This window comes from Haliotis rubra, unplaced genomic scaffold (genome assembly GCF_003918875.1).
Source record: "Haliotis rubra isolate DU_JTF1 unplaced genomic scaffold, ASM391887v1 Scf452, whole genome shotgun sequence".
Classification (NCBI taxonomy): domain Eukaryota; kingdom Metazoa; phylum Mollusca; class Gastropoda; order Lepetellida; family Haliotidae; genus Haliotis; species Haliotis rubra.
In genome coordinates, this window is record NW_025767138.1 from 34,657 (window position 1) to 54,975 (window position 20,319).

The window sequence follows — 20,319 nt, forward strand, 5'->3', positions numbered from 1 at the left end:
GTCCACTCCATTTCCTGGAACAAATATGTGGCTTAAATAAAACTCCTGGATTCGGAAGCTTGGTGCCTTGCAGATTTCATTTTTTCGTTTACTTTGACACTCAACAGGAAAGATTATTGCCGGGCCATGGTACCAATGACATATAATTTATTGTATTTTGATTCTGTTTGCCGTGAGAGATCAGAAATAGTTCAGGCATTTATTCGTAACATAGACAGTACAGTGTGCTGATTCTCATATTGAGCATTAATCAAATTTACCTGCATCAACACGCCAACTTCTGACAACACCATGTCCACATTCCGAACTGGGCGGTGGACAGGTTTTATACTTTCTTATGGAATCTTCTTATCGTAATTGTCCCACATAACGATTACCAGAATTCGCCATGTGTGTTCCAGAGGACCAGATGGTTATCTCTGACAGTTTGGCTTGCTTTATCTTGATATGTTTTGCCCTCCGAAAGAAAAGCATATTTATAGTTTTTTATGTGTTTTGCAGGGCGTTACAGCAACGTGATCGCTTTTAGGATCACAAAATTATACAGAGTTATCCAAATTTAAGAGAACAGTCCCTCAACAAAGATTTGAAAGAGTGTCATACGATACTAGCTCAAAATGTGTTTGTTAATAATCAATGCCTCGTGAAAGTTTTTAAAACGTTTTATAGTAGACATGTGGAGGACATTTCCAAACCGTGTCTGATGTTGTTCCCTATTTTCACTTGAATTTGTTTTATAGGTGAACGAAGTGGCCCATGACTCGGTGTGGAAGGGCATCCCATTCTTTCTGATGAATAGCTTGTCATAATGGCTGTAGATTCTGCGGCTACTAAATGACGTTTTCGCAATCGTCTGTTTAGATCATCTGCTCGGTCTTATTGAAAGCCGGTGCATTGATGACGTAGAGATGACACCATCGATTACGTTGAAGTGACATAATGTCATAATCAGGCCTTCTTGCTCGCGCTCCTCCAACCCATAAACAGTTTTTCATAGTTTGTGGAGACACGTGACGTATACCAGGAATTCGTGATGAATATGAAGGACTGACTGACTGACTGAGTTTTGGTTTTACGCCGCTTTTAGCAATATTCCAGCAACATCACGGAGGGGAACATCAGAAATGGGCTTCACATATTGTACCCATGTGGGGATTCGAACCCGGGTCTTCGGCGTGACGACCCCACGCTTTAACCACAAGGCTACCCCACCGCCCGAATATGAAGGACCCGGATGTGGTTACCCAGGATTACTGGGCGCGTGTCTACGTGATTATTTTCGTAGACCATGATCTAAACGACCTCTAAAAATGTCATTTTGCATTGTCGAGCCCAACGTTGGGCATCTCACATTGTGCCCATGTGGGGAATCGAACCTGGGTCTTCGTCGTGACGAGCGAACGCTTCAACCACCAGGCTATCCCACCGCCCTGAGGTCTAATGCTATTACCTCCATGAAAGACATTCACATTGTTCGAATTGTTGTTACAATACTGTCAATGCTTATGCGTTTGAGTGTAAATACTAGTTTGCAATATCATTTAGCCACATAAAACTAGGTTTATTGCCGAGACTTAGCCTACTCGAAAGATTTTCAACAAGTGAAAAAACACACAAAACCATAACAACAACGACCATATTGAAGTAACAGTTTTAATGATGTCAAACTTTTTACCAAAGTTTTCAAGTTTTACCATCATCGTGACTTCAAATCAGATGGGACGAACTTAGCTGTGACAAGAGCAACCGATGAAACATATCCAGCTGTCATGTTGTTTGAGAAGTAAACCTGTACCTGGTTAGCCCCAGTGACAAACAATGAGGTAGGGACTACGAACTCCCAAACCTCCCAGTAGGTGGTGCTTCCAATCATGTTGGCATCAAACAGCTGATAGAAAGAGTCTAGGCGGTGGTCGTTAAAGGTAAGATATGATACACTGTTTGTTTCATTTATCAACCAACTGGCTGCAACTCTCAGTCTTGCACTGTCATACTGGCCTTTTGGTAGAGAAATGACCGTCATGGCGATATTGCCCTGGACTGGTATGAGTGTATCAGCTCCATAGTAAGTAGTTTCGTTAGATGTGACTCTAGGCAGTTGATCTGAGGGGGTCTTGAATGTAAAGTGACATGTAGCTTCTGGAGGAAGTTCTAGAATTCCTTCGGTCTTCTGGATGTCAAACGTTTCATTGAAGGTGATAACTGGATACCAGTTGTCCTTGATGATGACACAGGTAGCTTCTCCCGTGGTCTGTTTGGTCCAGTCGTCCTCAAAGTTAAGCTTCACGGCCTCTGACTTCTGAGAATAGCTGTGCAAGAGAATGACCGTTTCGTTATTCCGTGTGCTTGACATTGCTAACGGTGAAACGATTCGTTCCTCTCCATCATATTGGCTGGTAGTTCTGATAAAGGAGTAGTCTGAGTTGAATTTGTACCAAAACTTGAAGACGTCGATGACTCTTTTGGGTTGTCCTTGGCGAGTGAAAAGTGACCAGCTGTAATATGGATATTCTATATAGGCTAACAGAAACGCCACTGATCTGTCAATGTATTCCCGGAGGCCTAGCTGAGTGAATCGGTGAGCATTAGAATGGTAAATTGTTGCAAAATCTACTATACCTGACGGAGCAAATTGGCTAATTCCTTCCACACTGCCACGACCATATTCACTGATAACAAGCGGTAGAAGCTTCCCTGTCTTCAGATAGGCATAACTTTCAACCAGGTCGACAAATGCTACCAATCGTGCTTCATTCATCCCTGTAAACTTGTGAGATTTTCCAGAAACAGTAAGTGAGTTGTACGAATGAAAGGAAAATACGTCTAAATAGTCTAGAGTGACGTCCATGAAATTCACGACTGCTTTCCAGTCTGTAAAATTATTTCCATCAGAATTTCTGGCGAAACCGTCAAGTGTAGGACCAGCAACTTTTATGTTAAATCTTGCATGGAGTTTCTGTGCAACTAATTTGTGGAATAGAGCAGCAGTCGTTAAATTCAAGATGTTAGATTCCGGGTCCGGTTCATTCATTGGTTCAATGTAGGGTGGGATACGTCCGTTGGTGAAGTCGTAAACTCCTTGCACCATCAACATCATGAACTCTGCAGCAGCATCGACGTTGTTTGGGAACTGACCTGCGTGTTCGGACTGGTTCATCCAACTTGGGTAAAACAAAGCTATAACCAACATGGGAAACGCATGTAATGGCTTGGAACACATGTAATGGTATAAAATGACGATGAGGCTGTTGTGCCTAGTTATCATAGTAATCATAGCAAAAATATCCATGCTTAATGTGACAATTACATCTTAAACAAGTTTAGCAGTTTAATAATGCGTATTACTCTTTACATTACATGAGCACCATATGCCTTTTCACTTGTCGTCTCGTGTGCCATTTGAGCAATAAATAAAGTATTCATCATTGGGGGGTCGTTGTGTCAGCTGTAATATGGATCCTCAAATAATTCATATACTAGTATACACAAAACGACGATCATATTGTAGGTTTCAATGAGACCTTTTCTGCTTTATCCCTACTTCAGAAAATTAAGTGCAAGTAAACAAGACAGTGAGGAAAAAATAATTTGATGTTCTGAAATACATATCCAATGAAACTGCAATACCCTGTATCCTGGTGCCTGGTACCTGACAACTACAATGAAATTAAGAACTTCAGAATCAGGCTACAGAATATGTCGATCGTGTATTATTTATATGCCAAAATGAAGAGTTAAAAGTTCACCACGTTTGATCCATTATTCTTTGTCAACATGGCCAAAGAATTTTATAACACACTGTGTATGATATTATAAAGATGATGCACCATATTAATCATTGTATTGTCTCTCTTTGGCTGCACGTCTTACCTTCCGCCATCATGATCATGTCGTTCTCATAACCACTGTCGATGTTAGCTAGATATACGGAAAACAGTTCCTTCTGTTTGGTGACATTCTTCAGGTAACTGGGATCTGGGTAGCCACTACGGTTTGGGTCCTCAGGCCACTGAATTAAAGTTTTATAAATTCATTCAAGGAAGCATTCAGTGAGAAAAGAAACATGATGTGTCTTTAGATTTGAAGGTTACATTTATCGCAAATTCGAGATTTGTGCACGCAGTAAATATGACATCATGTAACTTCAGTGAAACAATACAGTAATGGTAAATTTCTACGCATAATTAGCATGTGAGTTAATTAACGTATGTTGTCATTTGCTTCCATTTAACCACTAGGCTACCCCACCGCCCCGTTAGATATAGCAGCAAGTGCTGCATACATATATATAAAGTATATACAGTATTGTAACATGATGTGGAGGCATTTTAAGCTATAGGGATGATGGTCTGATGTCTGATGTTGTAATTTACGTTGCAAAGGATCCACATGTTCGTTGTGCGTATAATTTTAAATGAATTGAATCCGTTCCGTTATTTTATTCACCTTCGACTGGTTTTGAGCATGTTGTGATCAATTGTCTCTGGACATTATTTGTGACAACTAAGTAAGTACTATCTAGTAAGAGGTCAAACATTGTCTCACATCTTCAAAAAGACGATGATTAAGGTCATTGTCATTCCAGCGCCCAGCGTCAGTCCGAAGGTTCCGACATTTGGGAATAAGGTATTCCTGATCCAGACCATTATGCTTGTTCCACCTATTGCTGTCGTAGCGAGCACTACCTCCCTGTGCCAGCCACTGAGGGTGGATCGTCACCGTCGTGTAACTGTGAACACTGACTGTTGACAAGCCCAAAGTGAAAAAGATCAATGTCCACTCCATTTTCTGGGAAAAATTAAAAAGATTGATTAAAAGACTTTACTTGTGCGAGATCAGTCCATCGGAAGCGGTCGTGAACGTTTCATGGATCTGGCTATGGGTCTATGATTGGGGTCAATAAGCAACATATATGTCCAGTTGTATAGAAAGGATGTATTTTCGCTCATAAAACCTAAAACCAAACATACAGAGATGCATATGAGATATGTTTGCTATGGATACCAAACACTTTATTGTCATTTGACATTTCAGGGCGACACTTTTCTCTTCTTTAAGGTCAATATGTATGCATGCATCTATGCATGTATGTATGTATGTGTGTGCGTGCGTGCATGCATGAACTTTACGAATGATTCGTTCAATTCATACAGCACAAGAGCAGCCTATTTAAAATGGAAAGAGTCCACGTAGGCACGTCAGCCATTATAAGTATTGTCATTCAGCGGTGCCAGTTGCGTATCAATTATCTTAATTTGATTTTCTTTATCAGATTTCAATCGAGCCATAAATTCTTGACAAAGTTTGACATATACCTTACATTCATTGCCTAACGCCCGTGTTAACATCTATGCATATAATCACTTGTTTATCATTATATGTGCGACGTTTCACTTTATTGATAACGCTGTTAGCATCTTAATAATCGTGTCTTGACCAGACAATCCAGTGGTCAACAGTATGAGCATCGATCTACGCAATTTGCATGCGATGACATGTTCAACCAAGTCAGCGAGCTTGACAACCTGATCCCGTTAGTCGCCTGTTACGACAAGCATGGGTTGCTGAAGACCAATTCTAACCCGGACCTTCACGCGTCTACACAGAAACGTCACATATATTGTAATATAGAAGTCACTATATCCACAGATCTCCCTTGTTCAACACACGTGTTTGTAATTATATCAAGCATCAAGCGAAGTCACCTTTGCATCACACCCGTGGTCCGGGTTAGATTGAACCTTTAGTAACCTAAGCTTGTCGTAAGAGGCGACTAACGGGATTGGTCAGGCTCGCTGATTTGGTTGACATATGTCATCGGTTCCCAATTGCGCAGATTGATGCCCATGCTGTTGATCACTGGATTGTCTGGTCCACACTCGATTATTTACAGACCGCGCCATATAGCTGGAGTATTGCTGAGTGCGGCGTAAAACTAAACTCACTCACTCACTAACCTTTGCGTCAACACGCCACTCTTCCTCCAACACCAGGTCCACACTCACAAGCTGGGTGGTGCCTAGTTTTTAGACATTCTAGTGGTATCTTATCGTACGCTGTCCCACATACAAAATACCAGAATTCGCCACGTGCGTTCCTGGTAGCCAGGTGGTTGTCCCTGTCAGTTTAAGACTTGCTCTATCTCCAGCGTTGCCATTTTGCCGATATCCTGCGCCGAGCTTAAAACATGTTTTTGAAAATAAAATGGCTTGACATGGACCAGCTTCGTTTTCTAACAATGTTAGTGCTATTTGTTGCGTTACTGACGTAGTGTTGGCATGATTATTTTCAAATTCCATCATTTGGAAAACTTTTTTAGAGTTTCTGAAAGAATACGAACAATGCAGATGTCAACGGTGTTCTCCTTTACCTCGGAGACAGTGAACACGTTTTGTCAGCAGAAAAGTACAGTCAACTCTCGTTAATCCGACACTTGTGGTTGCAGAGAAATATGTGGGATTAACGAAAATGTCGGATTAATGAAAATGTCGGATTAATGTATTTGCGTGAAAATATCAATGTTTACTAAATGTCATGATCGTCATACTGTTGCATGCATATCAGAAATGATAGATCTAGTTATCTTCATCGTATGTACATGAAGACATTAATAGCTGTTCAAAATGGAATAATCACCATTCATTACATTTATGCGTTTGGTAGTATATACAAGTAAGTAATAAAGAGCCTGAAACAAAAACAGGCGAAACTGACAATTAATGCACTCTGTCAGGTCTTGTAATAATGCCGCCATATAGCTAGAATATTGCTGAGTGCGGCGTAAAACTAAACTCATGCACTCATTCACTCTTGTAATAATGGGGGCGGTGGGGTATGTAGCTTAGTGGTTAAAGCGATCGCTCGTCACTAGGGCTGCGCAATATAACCGGTTTACCGGTATTTACCGGTTCAGACATGAAAACGATACGCATTGCGATACGCTGATCGAAAACCGGTATTTTGACTTGCATTCGGAAAACTTCGTAACACTCGGAAATCTTCGGATATGTCCTTGTTTCATTTGTGCCAAATATTATTCATATCTATATTTTATCATGATTAAAAGTTGTTATTAAAGCTTAATCAAGCCTAGTGATTTTGTTGTGTTTTTGCTCTATAAATCAAGAATTAACTCGTTAATAAGTAGTTTTTTGTTTAAAAATACTTCATGCAATATATTGCAATACATATCGCAATACATGCTTTCGCATCGCAATATATCGCAATATGAAAATTCTCTGCAATACCCACCCCTACTTGTCACGCTGAAGGCCCGGGTTCGATTCCCCACATAGGTTCAATGTGTGTCCCCGCTGTGGTATTGCAGGAATATTGCCCAAAGCGGCATAAAAGTAAACTCCCTCACTCAGTGTTATAATGAAGTGATTCCCTTGGCTTGCTTATACTCCATGAACACTGAAGGCAATTATTTAACCACATACCTCTATAACACACTTTTGATTTTTATAGAGAATATAAAACGTATTTGTGTCCAATCTTTAATTTTTAAAATCTAGAGAATTTGAAAGTTTATGCAGATCAGCGAGATCTTCATTTTATCATATTGCCACATATGTATAAAGCCCATTTCTAGTGTGTTATTGCTGGAATATTGCTAAAAGTGGCGTAAAACTATACTCACTCACATTGCCATCTCAAAAGTCAACATTGAAAAAAAAACATCTGAAAAAATTGAAAGATACAGACACGAATGATTAATTCATATGACCGATAGAACTGTTGTGTTTATTTTACATTGTACAGTAACGTGGAAATATAAATATATATACATACATGTATATGTACGTCTAATTTTAAAAATCTTTATTAGGAAGATTGAAACAGATAATATTATATTGATATTTTCATTTGTTGTTCATTTTTGTACACAGTTGGGATCAGAGGGAGGTATCTGTTTCTAAGAAATTGATAATGTTTACAAATGAACAGTACATGAAATTCATCTTCGACATAGCCTTCATTACAATAATGAATAAACTATTTTTTCATGTACATTTTTCTTAATTATGTCTTTGCATAATGACACAGAAATCTTGAGGATGATATTTGACAGTGTCAGTTTTGTGATAATATGTCATTTAATCTTTGCTTAAGGATAAAGTTAAATAACTTATCATTTCCAGCATCTTGAGATTTATATAACCTGTTCCACATTTATCTAAGACGACCTAGCAATAAACGGCTCCGTGTGTTCAAATACATGTATTTAATGAAAATATGCCAGAGAGAGTATACCTATCTGTAATGACAAAATTAACCGTTCAAAAATGGTAACTGTAAGTAAATCTAATTAATAATGATTACTGAAGCACCAAAAGTGTCTGTGTATATTTCCAAATGGCTAGAGATACATATTGCATCTGTTTTGAAGTGGAACACTTTTTATGGATAGACAACTTCTTTGTTGCAGTAGTAGTTGCGACGTTTCGGTGTAGATCCTAACACCGTTATCAAGCAAATGATACACAACATTTGCACAAGGAGAAATATATACATGGCGGGTATTGGTTTATACAATAGAAGAGGTTGATGTACGGTGTGTTGACATGAGACTTGTTGTGATATCATTTGCTTGATAACGGTGTTAGGATCTACACCGAAACGTCGCAACTACTACTGCAACAAAGAAGTTGTCTATCCATAAAAAGTGTTCCACTTCATCATACCAGCTTCTAAATGCCACTTAAGGAAATCTGTTTTGAAGATCTTCAATTTCTTCATATCTATTTAACAAATCTATCGCGAGTAGGACTGCGCTGATAAGTGTAGTGACAATAAATGTACAATGTATTTAACTGAACTTAGAATTTCGTAGAAGTAATCATCCTTTGGAGGCAAACGTATTGTACTATATTCTGATGAATTGTGTACGCTCTGGAAAACAGCTTCCTTGGGATATGAATTCCACAAACAAACGAAAACGAGAATTATATGTTAACCCATTCAATATAACCTAACTTTTCAAAATGTAATTTGTGTTTAATATTAAAACACATCTCTAAAGTGATGAGAAGATAGAAACCAAATCTGAATGATTATTATCAGCTAATTCTATACATAATGAGGTGAGGTGAAATTGGGTTTAACGTCGAGCTTGAGAATATTTCGCTCATATGACGACGTGCATGCGTGTGTATGTGTATGTGCGGCTGCTTGTACTAGCCCAGAGTTTTATAGTGCTAGCCCACTGAGATATCATGCCGCAGTGAAGCATGAATATCCCACTCAGACACATTATACTGACTCCGAGACGACCAGTCCTTGTTGTACCCATTAATGCCGAGCGCAAGGCAGGGACCAACAAGTACCATATTTTAACGTCTTTTGATATGACGCGTTCGGGGATCGAACCCGCGACCTTCCGCTCTCCGGGTGGACGCTCTAACCACTACACCACGGAGGCGATCTATACATAATGGCGTGTAAGGAGCTATATTTGCAATATTGACAAAAGCGGTGTGAGATTATGTCTGTTCAAGTAATACGCGTATACAAGTGAGGTTTTTCCTTTGAATGTGTGTTTATTGTTGTTAGTGAGGGGTGTTATTATTTCAAGGAGGAGTCCATTTGCCATATACCTTACTCGAGGCAGCTGATGAATCTAAGCCCACAGTTTCGAACAGATCGGCAAAAGAGACAAATCTCCCTTACAAACAGATTAATTATGTTGCAGATGGTTTAAATACACTCTGGTATGTTTTGATCTCACAAGAGCATTTATCATTTCATTAAACACCGTTAATGTTTACACTATTTCAAGCTTCAGAAGATCATTTTACCCAAAAGCATTATTATGGTTCGCTCTGGATTAAACTGATCCGGTCTTAAAAATGTATGTGTCCCGGATTTTAAAGAAAGACAGATTCCATTTCCGGTTACAAACAACATGGCGGCGCCGAAACGACCGTGGGATCCTTGGAAAGTTTTTGATGTTAGTGCAGATGAATTGAAAGCAGTTCAAGAAAGAGCAAAGATGCGGTCTGCATTAAAAGCGGAATTTCAAAAGAAAGTCACAAACCCCATCCAAGGAGCAAACAATGGAGGATTTATGGTTTGTACCTTTGTATGAATGCTGTGACCTTCAGCACTGCTACTAGCAGTGTGTAAATATTTCGTCCAAAACACGACTTTCGTGGCATTAATAAATCAGTATTAGTAATCAGCGACAGGGTGAAACGTGACAGGCGAAGGCGTGCGTCATGCACAGCAGTAGTGTGTAAAGCTGACCTGGTTTGGGGACAAATATTTGTACTGTCACTACTGATACCGAACTCTCTGGTGGTATTATTAAATATTTCGGTAAGACTAAGAGTACGCCAACCTAATTATTTTCAAAAAATACAAAGATATACAAGTAATGAAAAATACCTTATAAAATAGGCGGGGGATACGTAAGGAACTCTTTCCTTCTAATGTCACGTGTTTTAATAGTTCTGCCTAACAAAGCTAAAGCAATATCGTTCGTGTTTGTTTAATGCCTCACCCAGAAGTACTCCAGTTATAACTTATATGTCTGTAATTGCGATACAATGACATTTGTCATCCAATCCTGAGCCAGACCATTTGATCTTCTTAATCCCTTTAATGACAAGCGACAATTTTACCTGATTTTTTTGCACAAATTTACTTTGAAGCTTCATATTCAGACTAATTTCCCACAGTGTCAGGCTACAATGCTCCTGTGTTTCTGGATAAAAGGCCTCTTTGAGCAATTTGACAAAACTGGACAAACACAACAGATTACATGTTTTGTCATGTTTACTTTGCAACAGGTTTCAGTAAATTATTTAATCAACTTGAATCACTGTATTTTACTGCTGATATGTGGATTGGCACATACATGGCCACGATGTACAGCATATTCGTTGGTTTCACATTACTTTTCAACTCGCTGTGCGCATGCGCAAAGCGTGTGAAAACTATCCACTGGCATGCTTCCGATTTGGTCGTATTTTTATCGATAGCGTAAACACTCCAAAGAAAACAAATATCAAACAAATATATAGTTTTATGTCGAATACAACTGATCTCAGTTGATTTATGAAACAGAGGCCGGGATTAGTTAAATAAATAGCTTAAGTTATGTTAACAAGCTCTTGTATGAAGACATCTCACCACCACCGTCCTTCCCGCACATCCCCTTCTCACAACTTAACAAACACGTCTCTGATGGAGTTGCAGCCAACATAGGACATCAATTATTGAAAAGCATAGGCAAATGGATGTATGTACTCAGCTATGAACAGTTGTCACAACGTGAATAATTTTTCATAACAACTTTTATTTAGCGTGTATTTACACTATCGATAAACATACGACCAAACCGGAAGCATGCTAGTGGATATTTTTCACACGCTCTACGCATGCGCACAGTGAGTTGAAAGTAATGTGAAACCAACGAATGGTGTAACCTAAACCGGAGAAAGTCAATCGTCAATCAGAGCAAAAATGATGTGGTTTGTAATTAATTATCTTTCAGTTTGATCCTGCCATCCAGAGGTTCATGTCGATGAGGTCATCCCAGGCTGATTTTTTCAAGGCTTCTCCCAAGACCGTGTGGCATGGCTTTGCTTTTGTAGTATTTCCAGTAGCCCTTTTGTCATACCTGACTATTTCAGGAAGGGTAAGTGGACACCTTGATGCTCTTCTTTTACATTTATGTCCTTCACACTCATTTAGTAGTTTCACCTCAGATTCTCTCTGAAACTACACATTTCTACCTCCTTTTTTTAGATCAGTTTGAAATAATTGTTTATAAGTTGTAATATTCCATGAAAAATCATAGGGGCGAGGGGGAAACCTAGTGGTTAAAGCCAAAGACCTGTGTTCGATTCCCCACATGGGTACAATGTGCGAAGCCCATTTCTGGGGTCCCCACTGAGTTTTTACTGGAACAGTGCTAAAGGCGGCGTAAAAACATACCCTCTCATTCACTCACTCAAAATTAAAATTTGTCCAAGATTACACCACCTAAAATACAAAATGAGGTTAAAATCCAATGAGGTAGTCATGACTAGTAGCCTTGAGAGCCATTATTCTGAACCAGTTCTCAAATTATACACTCTTTGCATTCATCTGACGTGTTAAATATACGTCAGTTCAGTTGATGGAGTTTAAATATCAATCCTAATATCATAAGAAATACAATAAATAAATGTATGTGACGCAATGGCTGGTTAATTGTTGAAGTATGTATATAGGTGTCTTTGTATTTAACCGTGTTTGTGTCATCTAGCAAACAAGCAGTGTTTTCTTTTCACGATTCACATCAGGTCATGTCGTTTACATCAACAATGCAGTGGTAGTCTGTATTGACAAAAATATCAAGCAATACATTAAAAAAATATCAAATTTTCAACAATATTCTGTGAGTTGAGGCTGATATTGTTTTGTGCAAATACCTTACCTTACCCTGTACCCAGCACTCGAGCCACAGGGATTTGTGTATTGGCTAGATCAGTTTGGGAAAGTTTAGAGGATAACGTTTTTGATGGGTTTACTTAAAAGTAGAACTTCAAAGACAGAGTTCAGGTTTAAAAGATTGTCACCATCGTGGTGTAAGAAGTAAACAAAAGCAGTGCTAAGACCCCAGCAGTGACAATATAGTATAACCAGAAATTATTGAGAATTTTAGGAATACAGTCAAATCCCGATGAGTCGAATTGCTGGGGACCAAGTAATAAATTCGACTTATCGATGTATTCGAGACATAGGTATCACCGTATGTGAGGGTAGAAAAAAAAGATGATCCAGTCCTAATTCCTCTGCCTAAGCATTTGTTTATCTAATGATATCCATATCACTAATAGGGGCACCTTATGAGTTCCAGTCTGATTAGCACAGACAGTGATTTCCTTAAAATCATTAATCTGCCTTTTGAACTCACCCATCAATGGCCGAAAGGTGTGAGCCGCGCTGGTTTGTTAATTGGATCAGTTTGCTACACCAATCAACTTCTCATTGACTGACTTCGGCTTATGTATACAAGATTGCTGTTGTTTGAATCTCATGGGACCAAATTTCCTTCTCGAGTCATCGTGTGTATTTATGAGACGAATTCGTGTAACCGGTATTCAAATGATGACAACTATAACAGGGAATGGTCGGGACCGACAGGTACTTCGAGTTATGCATAATATTCAAGACACCGGCATTCGACTCATCAGGATTTGACTCATCGGGATTTGACTGTATGTTTAATTGGATTTTTAGTATAAACAACCTTGACCAGCTATCAAGTGCTTGGTTTCATTCAAGAGTGACAACTCCGTTAATCCTTTTTCATTAGTTTGTGAAGAGTTATCCCCCCTTTGTTTACTTGCTATCAGACGACATTTTCAATGATCCTCAGTATGGATGATTTAGAGAAGAGGAAGTTGATTTTACAGTATTATAACAAGGACATCAGATCAGCTAAAGTGATTTCAAGTAGAACAGGCATCCCTTTGTCCACTGTTTATCGTGTTTTGAAAAATATTGCAAATGGATATGGCACTGAGCACCAGGGAGGCGCAGGTAGGCCCAGAAAATTGACTGTCGGTGACAGGAGGCGGCTTGGTATTCTTGTTTCTAAAAACAAACGAAGGAGTTTAGAAAACTTAAGGCTGGATATGATTGATAGAGGAACTGTGGCTATCTGTAAGGAGACAATTAGAACTGAGCTGCATACAATGGGTTGGCAGAAAAGTCGAGGAGTTCCATCACCGATTGAGAAGCCTGAACAAAAGGAGCGAAGGAGCTTACAGCATAGAAATTTTAACTGGGACAATGTGATTTTCTCAGATGAAAGTTCTGTGTGGCTGTTTCCTAATACACTGAAATTCTGGACCAAACATTGAAACAAACTGAAAAACCTTTGTATCAGCGCCAAAAGTACAGTCCGAAATTTAACGTGTGGGGTGGCATATCTGTGTTAGGGGCAACGTCCCTCTGTGTATTTGGAGGGAATATGAAAAGAGAGCAGTACACAGATATTCTCGAGGGACATTTACTTTCTGCTCACGTGTTCTATGGAAATGTTTGGATTTTCCAGCAGGACAACAACCCAAAACATCGTTCAAAGCATTCACGGGCCTGGTTTCGGACCCAAAATATGACATTATTAGATTGGCCAAGCTATGGCCCTGACCTAAATCCAATAGAAATGTTTGGGGAAAGTGTCAATAAGAAAAATCTGACAAATATTGCTGAAATGAAAGAAGAGGTGGTCCAATATTGGGACAGCATTGACCACGACTTTCTAACTCCTTTGATCAGTAGTATGCCCCGCCGCATTGAAGCCTGCATTGCTGCCCATGGTGACTTGACAAAATACTAACTGTTCACCTGTCTTTGAATCTGGAGATATGTTCTGCTAATATTCACGTTTAATATGTGAGTAATGAGTGCAAAAAAAATAAAAAATGGTTGTACTATATATACAAAAGAATTGTTCATGTGTTTAGGATTGTCTGTTATGCAATTGTATTGTCTCAATGTCATTAAATGTTAACAGTTCACAATAAGATGACAAAATGTACAGAATACATATACATTATAAAATAGAAAGAGCACAATAAGTCTTGAATTAACTTGAGTCTCATAAACTGTATCTTGCTTGAAGGGATGTGGTATCAATAAAGGAAATGTCCTGTATGTGTCCTTACATTAGACACTGGCTCCTTGAAACCCCTAGTGAATTACTCCATTTCTGTAAAGACGAAAAGGTCTAGTGTCAGAAACAGTACCATGAGTTGCTCAGTATCGAGAGTCATGTATCATTACAAGAATACGTTATCCTTTTTGTATATTTTTTCCCATCTACACTGGATGCCAACTTATCCAGCCTCCTGATTCCCAGAAACCTTGCGACTTACTTAATCCTCTGCGTCCCTGTTGGGACATAAAGCTGCAACAAACCCTGTGAACTGGTCCATGAGAACAGTGAATATCAATTGCAAACAGAGCAAAATCCACATTTATGTGTCCTCCTTACTTGGACAGCAGTTACACTTAACCATGTGTGTTTAGCAACTCCTGCTGGGAGCTCACATGAAAGGGAGAGTATCATGTAATCACTCTGTTGATTAATGACATGTCTCAATCGCTAGTTGGGCAGCCATTGTCTTTTGATACAGAGGGGATGTGTTGCATTGCATAAACCGTTATTGGGGGAATTAACTCTGGTCAGTTTAACAAGGGTGCCCAGACAAACAAGGTTCAACTATTCTCTGTACTGTGTGTTTGTACCTGTGGCATCTTGTACTAATGAGTACTGTTATGCTGTAATGAGTATGATTATTGTTATCATGTGAATCTACTGACTCCAGGGATCTATACTGGCTCAGCAGTTGATATTTGGTTCCAAGTCAGTACAAATTCCCAAATTATATTGTCCATGGGCCTGTTGTTGCAGTTAAGTTATATCTCTGTAATTAACAGGACCAATAACAGGAATGTGTTTTATAGTGTTTATTTAAATATTATGGCATTGGATGCAGTGTTAAAATATGATAAAGAAAGAATTTGAGAAAATATGAAATCCCAGTTTTTTAACGTAATAATGGAATTCAATCTTTTTGGTCTATCTCTATGACATTGTGAGTTCATTTTTATCCCACCGGCATGTAATGCGGTGGGATATAGTCGTCACCTCGTCCGTCTGTCCGTCCGTCTGTAATCATTTTGTTCCCGGAGCATAACTCAAAGACCGTTCGATATTTTTCAACAAAAATTGGTAGATATGTCAAACATAACATATGGTGGTGCCTTTTGCTATTTACAGATTATTGTCATTTTTATTTTTCTCGGTTTCCATGGTAATGTTTTGGACTTGGTCTTAAAGAAGGGTGGGCTTCATTTCCGGAGCATAACTCAAAAACGGTTCAATATTTTTCAACAAGACTTGGTAGATATATCAAACAGAACCTAAAGTGGTGCCTTTTGCTATTTGCAGATTTAGGTCATTTTTATTTTTCTTGGTTTCCATGGAAACATTTTTGACTTAGTCTCAAAAAGTAAGGATTGCTTTCGTTTCCGGAGCACAACTCAAAAAACGTATAATATTTTTCAACAAAACTTGGTAGATATATCAAACAGATCCTAAAGTTGTGCCTTTTGCTATTTGCAGATATTAAGCATTTTTATTTTTCCTGGTTTCCATGGAAATGATTCGGACTTAGTCCCAAAAGTGAGGGGTGGGCTTCGTTTCCGGAGCACAACTCGAAAACTTCTCAATATCTTTCAGCCAAACTTGGCAGATATGTGAGGCAGGTCCCAAAGTGGTGCCTTTTGCTATTTGCAGATATTTGTGATTTATTATTTTCTCAGTTTCCATGGAAATGATTCGGACTTAGTCTCAAAAGGAAGGGGTGGGTTTCATTCCCGGAGCACAACTGGAAAACTTCTTAATATCTTTCAGCAAAACTTGGCAGATATGTGAGGCAGATGCCAAAGTGGTGCCTTTTGCTATTTGGCAGAATTTTGTCAATTTATTTTTACCGATTTTCATGGAAACGATTCAGACTTAGTCCCAAAAGGAGGGGTGGGTTTCGTTTCCGGAGCACAACTCGAAAACTTCTCAATATCTTTCAGCAAAACATGGCAGATATGTGAGGCAGATCTTGAACACGTTGAAGTGGTGCCTTTTGCTATTTGCAGATGTTTGTGATTTATTATTTTCTCAGTTTCCATGGAAACACTTATCTCAAAAGGAAGGGGTGGGTTTCTTTTCGAGTGGAAAACTCAAATATATCTTTCAGGGCAGATATGGGGCAGATTGGTGCCTTCATTTGGCAGAATTTTGTCAATTTATTTTTACCGATTTTCATGCACAAAAGGGTGGGGTTGGTTTCATGAGAAAACTGGAAAACTTCTTAATATCTTTCAGCAAAACTTGGCAGATATGTGAGGCAGATGCCGAAGTGGTGCCTTTTGCTATTTGCAGATTTTTGTCATTTATTGTTTTCATGATTTCCATGGAAATGATTTGCACTTAGTCTAAAATCAAGCTGGACTTTAAGTAACTGTCAGATGATTTGTTCTTTCAAAGATGTGGGGGCCGGGGGGGTGGGGGGATATGTCATCTTCTGATGACTCTTGTTAACACACATCATGACATGGAACAGTTTCTTTCATATTGCTATTCCTTGTTTCAGAGGGAGCGAGAGAAGAAGTATCGTTCTGGAGAAATTAGCTACAAGGACAGACCATGGAAGTTCATGTATTAGTGACACTGTAGATAAACGTTGAAGGAACAGATTGGGCACATTATTCACCTTGGATCCCTGAAATGGTCGACAGCAATTCATTATTCTGGATAATTGTTGCCATAGTGTGTTTGTAAATTCTGGAATAAATATGTTGTGTGACATACTGAGCTTGTTATCCTCATCTTTCATGTGTGGTTTGGCTCATCTGGAACAAGCATCCAAGTTAGTTACAGCATGGTGTGTTTGTCAAATTATTTCTGTGTGACAACTTTCAACTTCATCTCTGAAGTTTTGGATCTGAAAGAAACTGTAAGGGGCTGGCTCATTTATTTTGATTGATTGATTGATTTTATTTCGGAAATGAAGGCTTACCGGCCCATAGTTCACATATATTTTCATTTAATAAACTTGACAGAGTACCTTGTTATATGTATTATGACATATGACAATATGTGATTTGCCAACAACATTTAAATATCCTTACATGATACATTTATATCATTTACAATTGTTTCAATCCAGTTTTGTCTTAATTTAAAGCTGTAAAATAGCTCCTAACTTCCAAGCGTGCTGCTTCTTACAAATTGACATGATATTAGTAACATTATATACTACCGATCCAAAGTTTTGACTCGCTAGTGTAAATGTAGCCACTTTCCTCAGTCAACTGTTACGAACGAGATTTTGCAAAATATTCCATACTGTTTAAAGGTACTGTTTACACATGAACTGATGTATTGTAAAACAAATTTGTATCGTTGAAAAGATTAGTGTCATGAGTTCAATAAATGATGAAACTTAGTGAAAATTGGTGAATCCTTAACAAAACTTTACACCAAATCGCACCTGTTCACATGCACGATGTTTGCACATGCTTTTCAGCAATTTGATGCATGATCCTCGTGCAATTCATCCGCATAAAGGTTGCAGTTGGTTCCCCCAAGTTAGTGGAGAAATTCATCTTCGATGTAACCATATATATGTACATAACATGTACTGAGTGCTTTAAGTGACCCTATGACCGCCTCCGTGGTGTAGTGGTTAGAGCGTCCGCCCGGAGAGCGGAAGGTCGCGGGTTCGATCTCCGACCGCGTCATACCAAAAGACGTTAAAATATGGTACTTGTTGGTCCCTGCCTGGCGCTCGGCATTAATGGGTACAACAAGGACTGGTCGGCTCGGAGTCAGTATAATGTGTCTGAGTGGGGTATTCATGCTTCACTGCGGCATGGTATCTCAGTGGGCTAGCACTATAAAACCAGCTTAAGTCTGGGCTAGTACAAGCAGCCGCACATACACATACACACGCATGCCCGTCGTCATATGAGCGAAATATTCTAAAGCACGACCTTAAATCCAATTTCACCTCACCTCACCTTTCAGTGACCCTAAACTTTTGATGGGTAGTATATATGTATTCATTCCTTAAATTTTCAAACAGTGGACAAATCAAAAGAAAATGTTTTTCATCCTCAAGCAGTCTTATTGAATAAATCTTTTCACAATATAAACACACTATATTTTCAAATGAGATACTTTCCCAACCTCCCGACTCAATACGTAAATTATGGTTCCCACAGCGAAATTTAGTCAAAAACCTTTTAAAAAGTTGTCACTTTATGTTAATCAAATATTGTTCAGGATGGAGTGAGAACTTAAATTTTTCATAGAAATTTAATTTAACATTTTCATTAAATTACATAACCATTTTTGAAAAGAGACATGTACAAAAAAATATAAAAACATATGCACATTTCCAACACCTTGATTTAGCCAAGCAAAACCAAAACCATACTCAAACAAAATGTCTCTAACAAATCCAACCCATGTTTGTCTACCAACATTATGAAGAAAATACATCTTTTTATTTCAAATAAGTGGATATCTACAATCTGGCATGGGCAGTACTTTCAACCAGTATTTAATACATTTGGTTATAATGGATACCTTCCTAACTCATCAAGTACTGCGGCATTACTTGTATTACATGAAAGACCTAATAATTGTATGCAAAAATAAAGTTGAATACTTTCAATACATGACATACTAGTATTTTGATATCCCCAAATTTCAGAGCTGTATTCGAGGATGGGTAAAATCATTCTATCAAATAAAAAAGCATGATTTTGAAATGGTGATGTTATAACGCTTAATAAACTTTAAAAGACATTGATTACAACTAATGATATGGCTGTTTTCATCATGGAAGGTTAATGGATTAGTCTGGCTATGTTTACATACATACACATACATACAAACATTTGTAAAGCGCTAGTATCCAGCGTTAGCTGCTCAAAAGCGCTAGTGTTTGAGATAATTGAAAAGGGTCACTGAAATGCCATATTGAAGAAGAAAGTTTTGAGCTTAGATTTGAACGTGGACAATGTTTGCTCGGTTCTTATGTCAAGTGGGAGACTGTTCCAGAGAAGGGGTCCTGCACGTTCAAAAGAGCGGTCGCCAAACGTTTTTGTACGGGAGGAGGGTACAGTTAGGAGAGACTTGTCAATCAATCAATCAATCTTTATTTCATACTGAAAGGCCACAGGCCTGTAGTACATTGTTTAATCATGTGCGGGTAGTAGAGCATTCTTTCGGGAGAATAAAAGCTTTATGGATATATATGGACAATCTTTCTATATGTGTTTTACTGGAATTATTCATCAATGATATAAACTTATGCATTTCAGGATGTACATAATAATATTTCTTTATATATCTATTTCTTAACGATAAGTATGCTGGGCAAACACATAAAAAGTGAAACTCATCTTCGACCTCGTGTAAGTTGCACATTTGGCAGATTCTACTTTTTTCTCAATACCTTGGTATCTCCCAGTTTCAACATATAAATCATGCGCGGAGCAGCGGAATCTCGCCAATGAAGATTTATATTTCCTTATGGTCAAGACTGAAAATAATGTTCTGCATATATGGAATCTTTTATCATTTTGTAGTAAAAACATTTATTAGATAATGAGAGACTAGTTAACCAATTTTGAAGGAATATATCTTTAAGTCTTTGTTTAACTGTACAGACAAAGTGAGAAAGAGATTCTACAAATTGTTCATGCCAGGCATTGCCGAAGCCGATAGATGATAATAACTGTTTT

General features: G+C 38.4%; 1 protein-coding gene across 1 annotated transcript; it reads left to right on the forward strand.

Annotated features, from left to right (window-relative positions):
* Nucleotides 1-9,869: 9,869 nt before the first annotated feature.
* Nucleotides 9,870-17,374, forward strand: LOC124289955. Its single transcript, XM_046726621.1, has 3 exons — nucleotides 9,870-10,072; nucleotides 11,501-11,644; nucleotides 17,157-17,374. The coding sequence occupies exons 1-3, from the start codon at nucleotides 9,908-9,910 to the stop codon at nucleotides 17,226-17,228; spliced, it is 381 nt and encodes a 126-aa protein (XP_046582577.1). The 5' UTR covers nucleotides 9,870-9,907; the 3' UTR covers nucleotides 17,229-17,374.
* The last annotated feature ends 2,945 nt before the right edge of the window (nucleotides 17,375-20,319 follow it).

What these genes read in the sequence shown, in the direction of transcription:
- LOC124289955 (XM_046726621.1), top strand. Translation starts at nt 9,908, where the DNA reads ATGGCGGCGCCGAAACGACCGTGGGATCCTTGGAAAGTTTTTGATGTT. An exon ending in CAAACAATGGAGGATTTATG is followed by an intron (nt 10,073 to 11,500) that starts GTTTGTACCTTT and finishes ATTATCTTTCAG; the next exon opens with TTTGATCCTGCCATCCAGAG. An exon ending in ACCTGACTATTTCAGGAAGG is followed by an intron (nt 11,645 to 17,156) that starts GTAAGTGGACAC and finishes TCCTTGTTTCAG; the next exon opens with AGGGAGCGAGAGAAGAAGTA.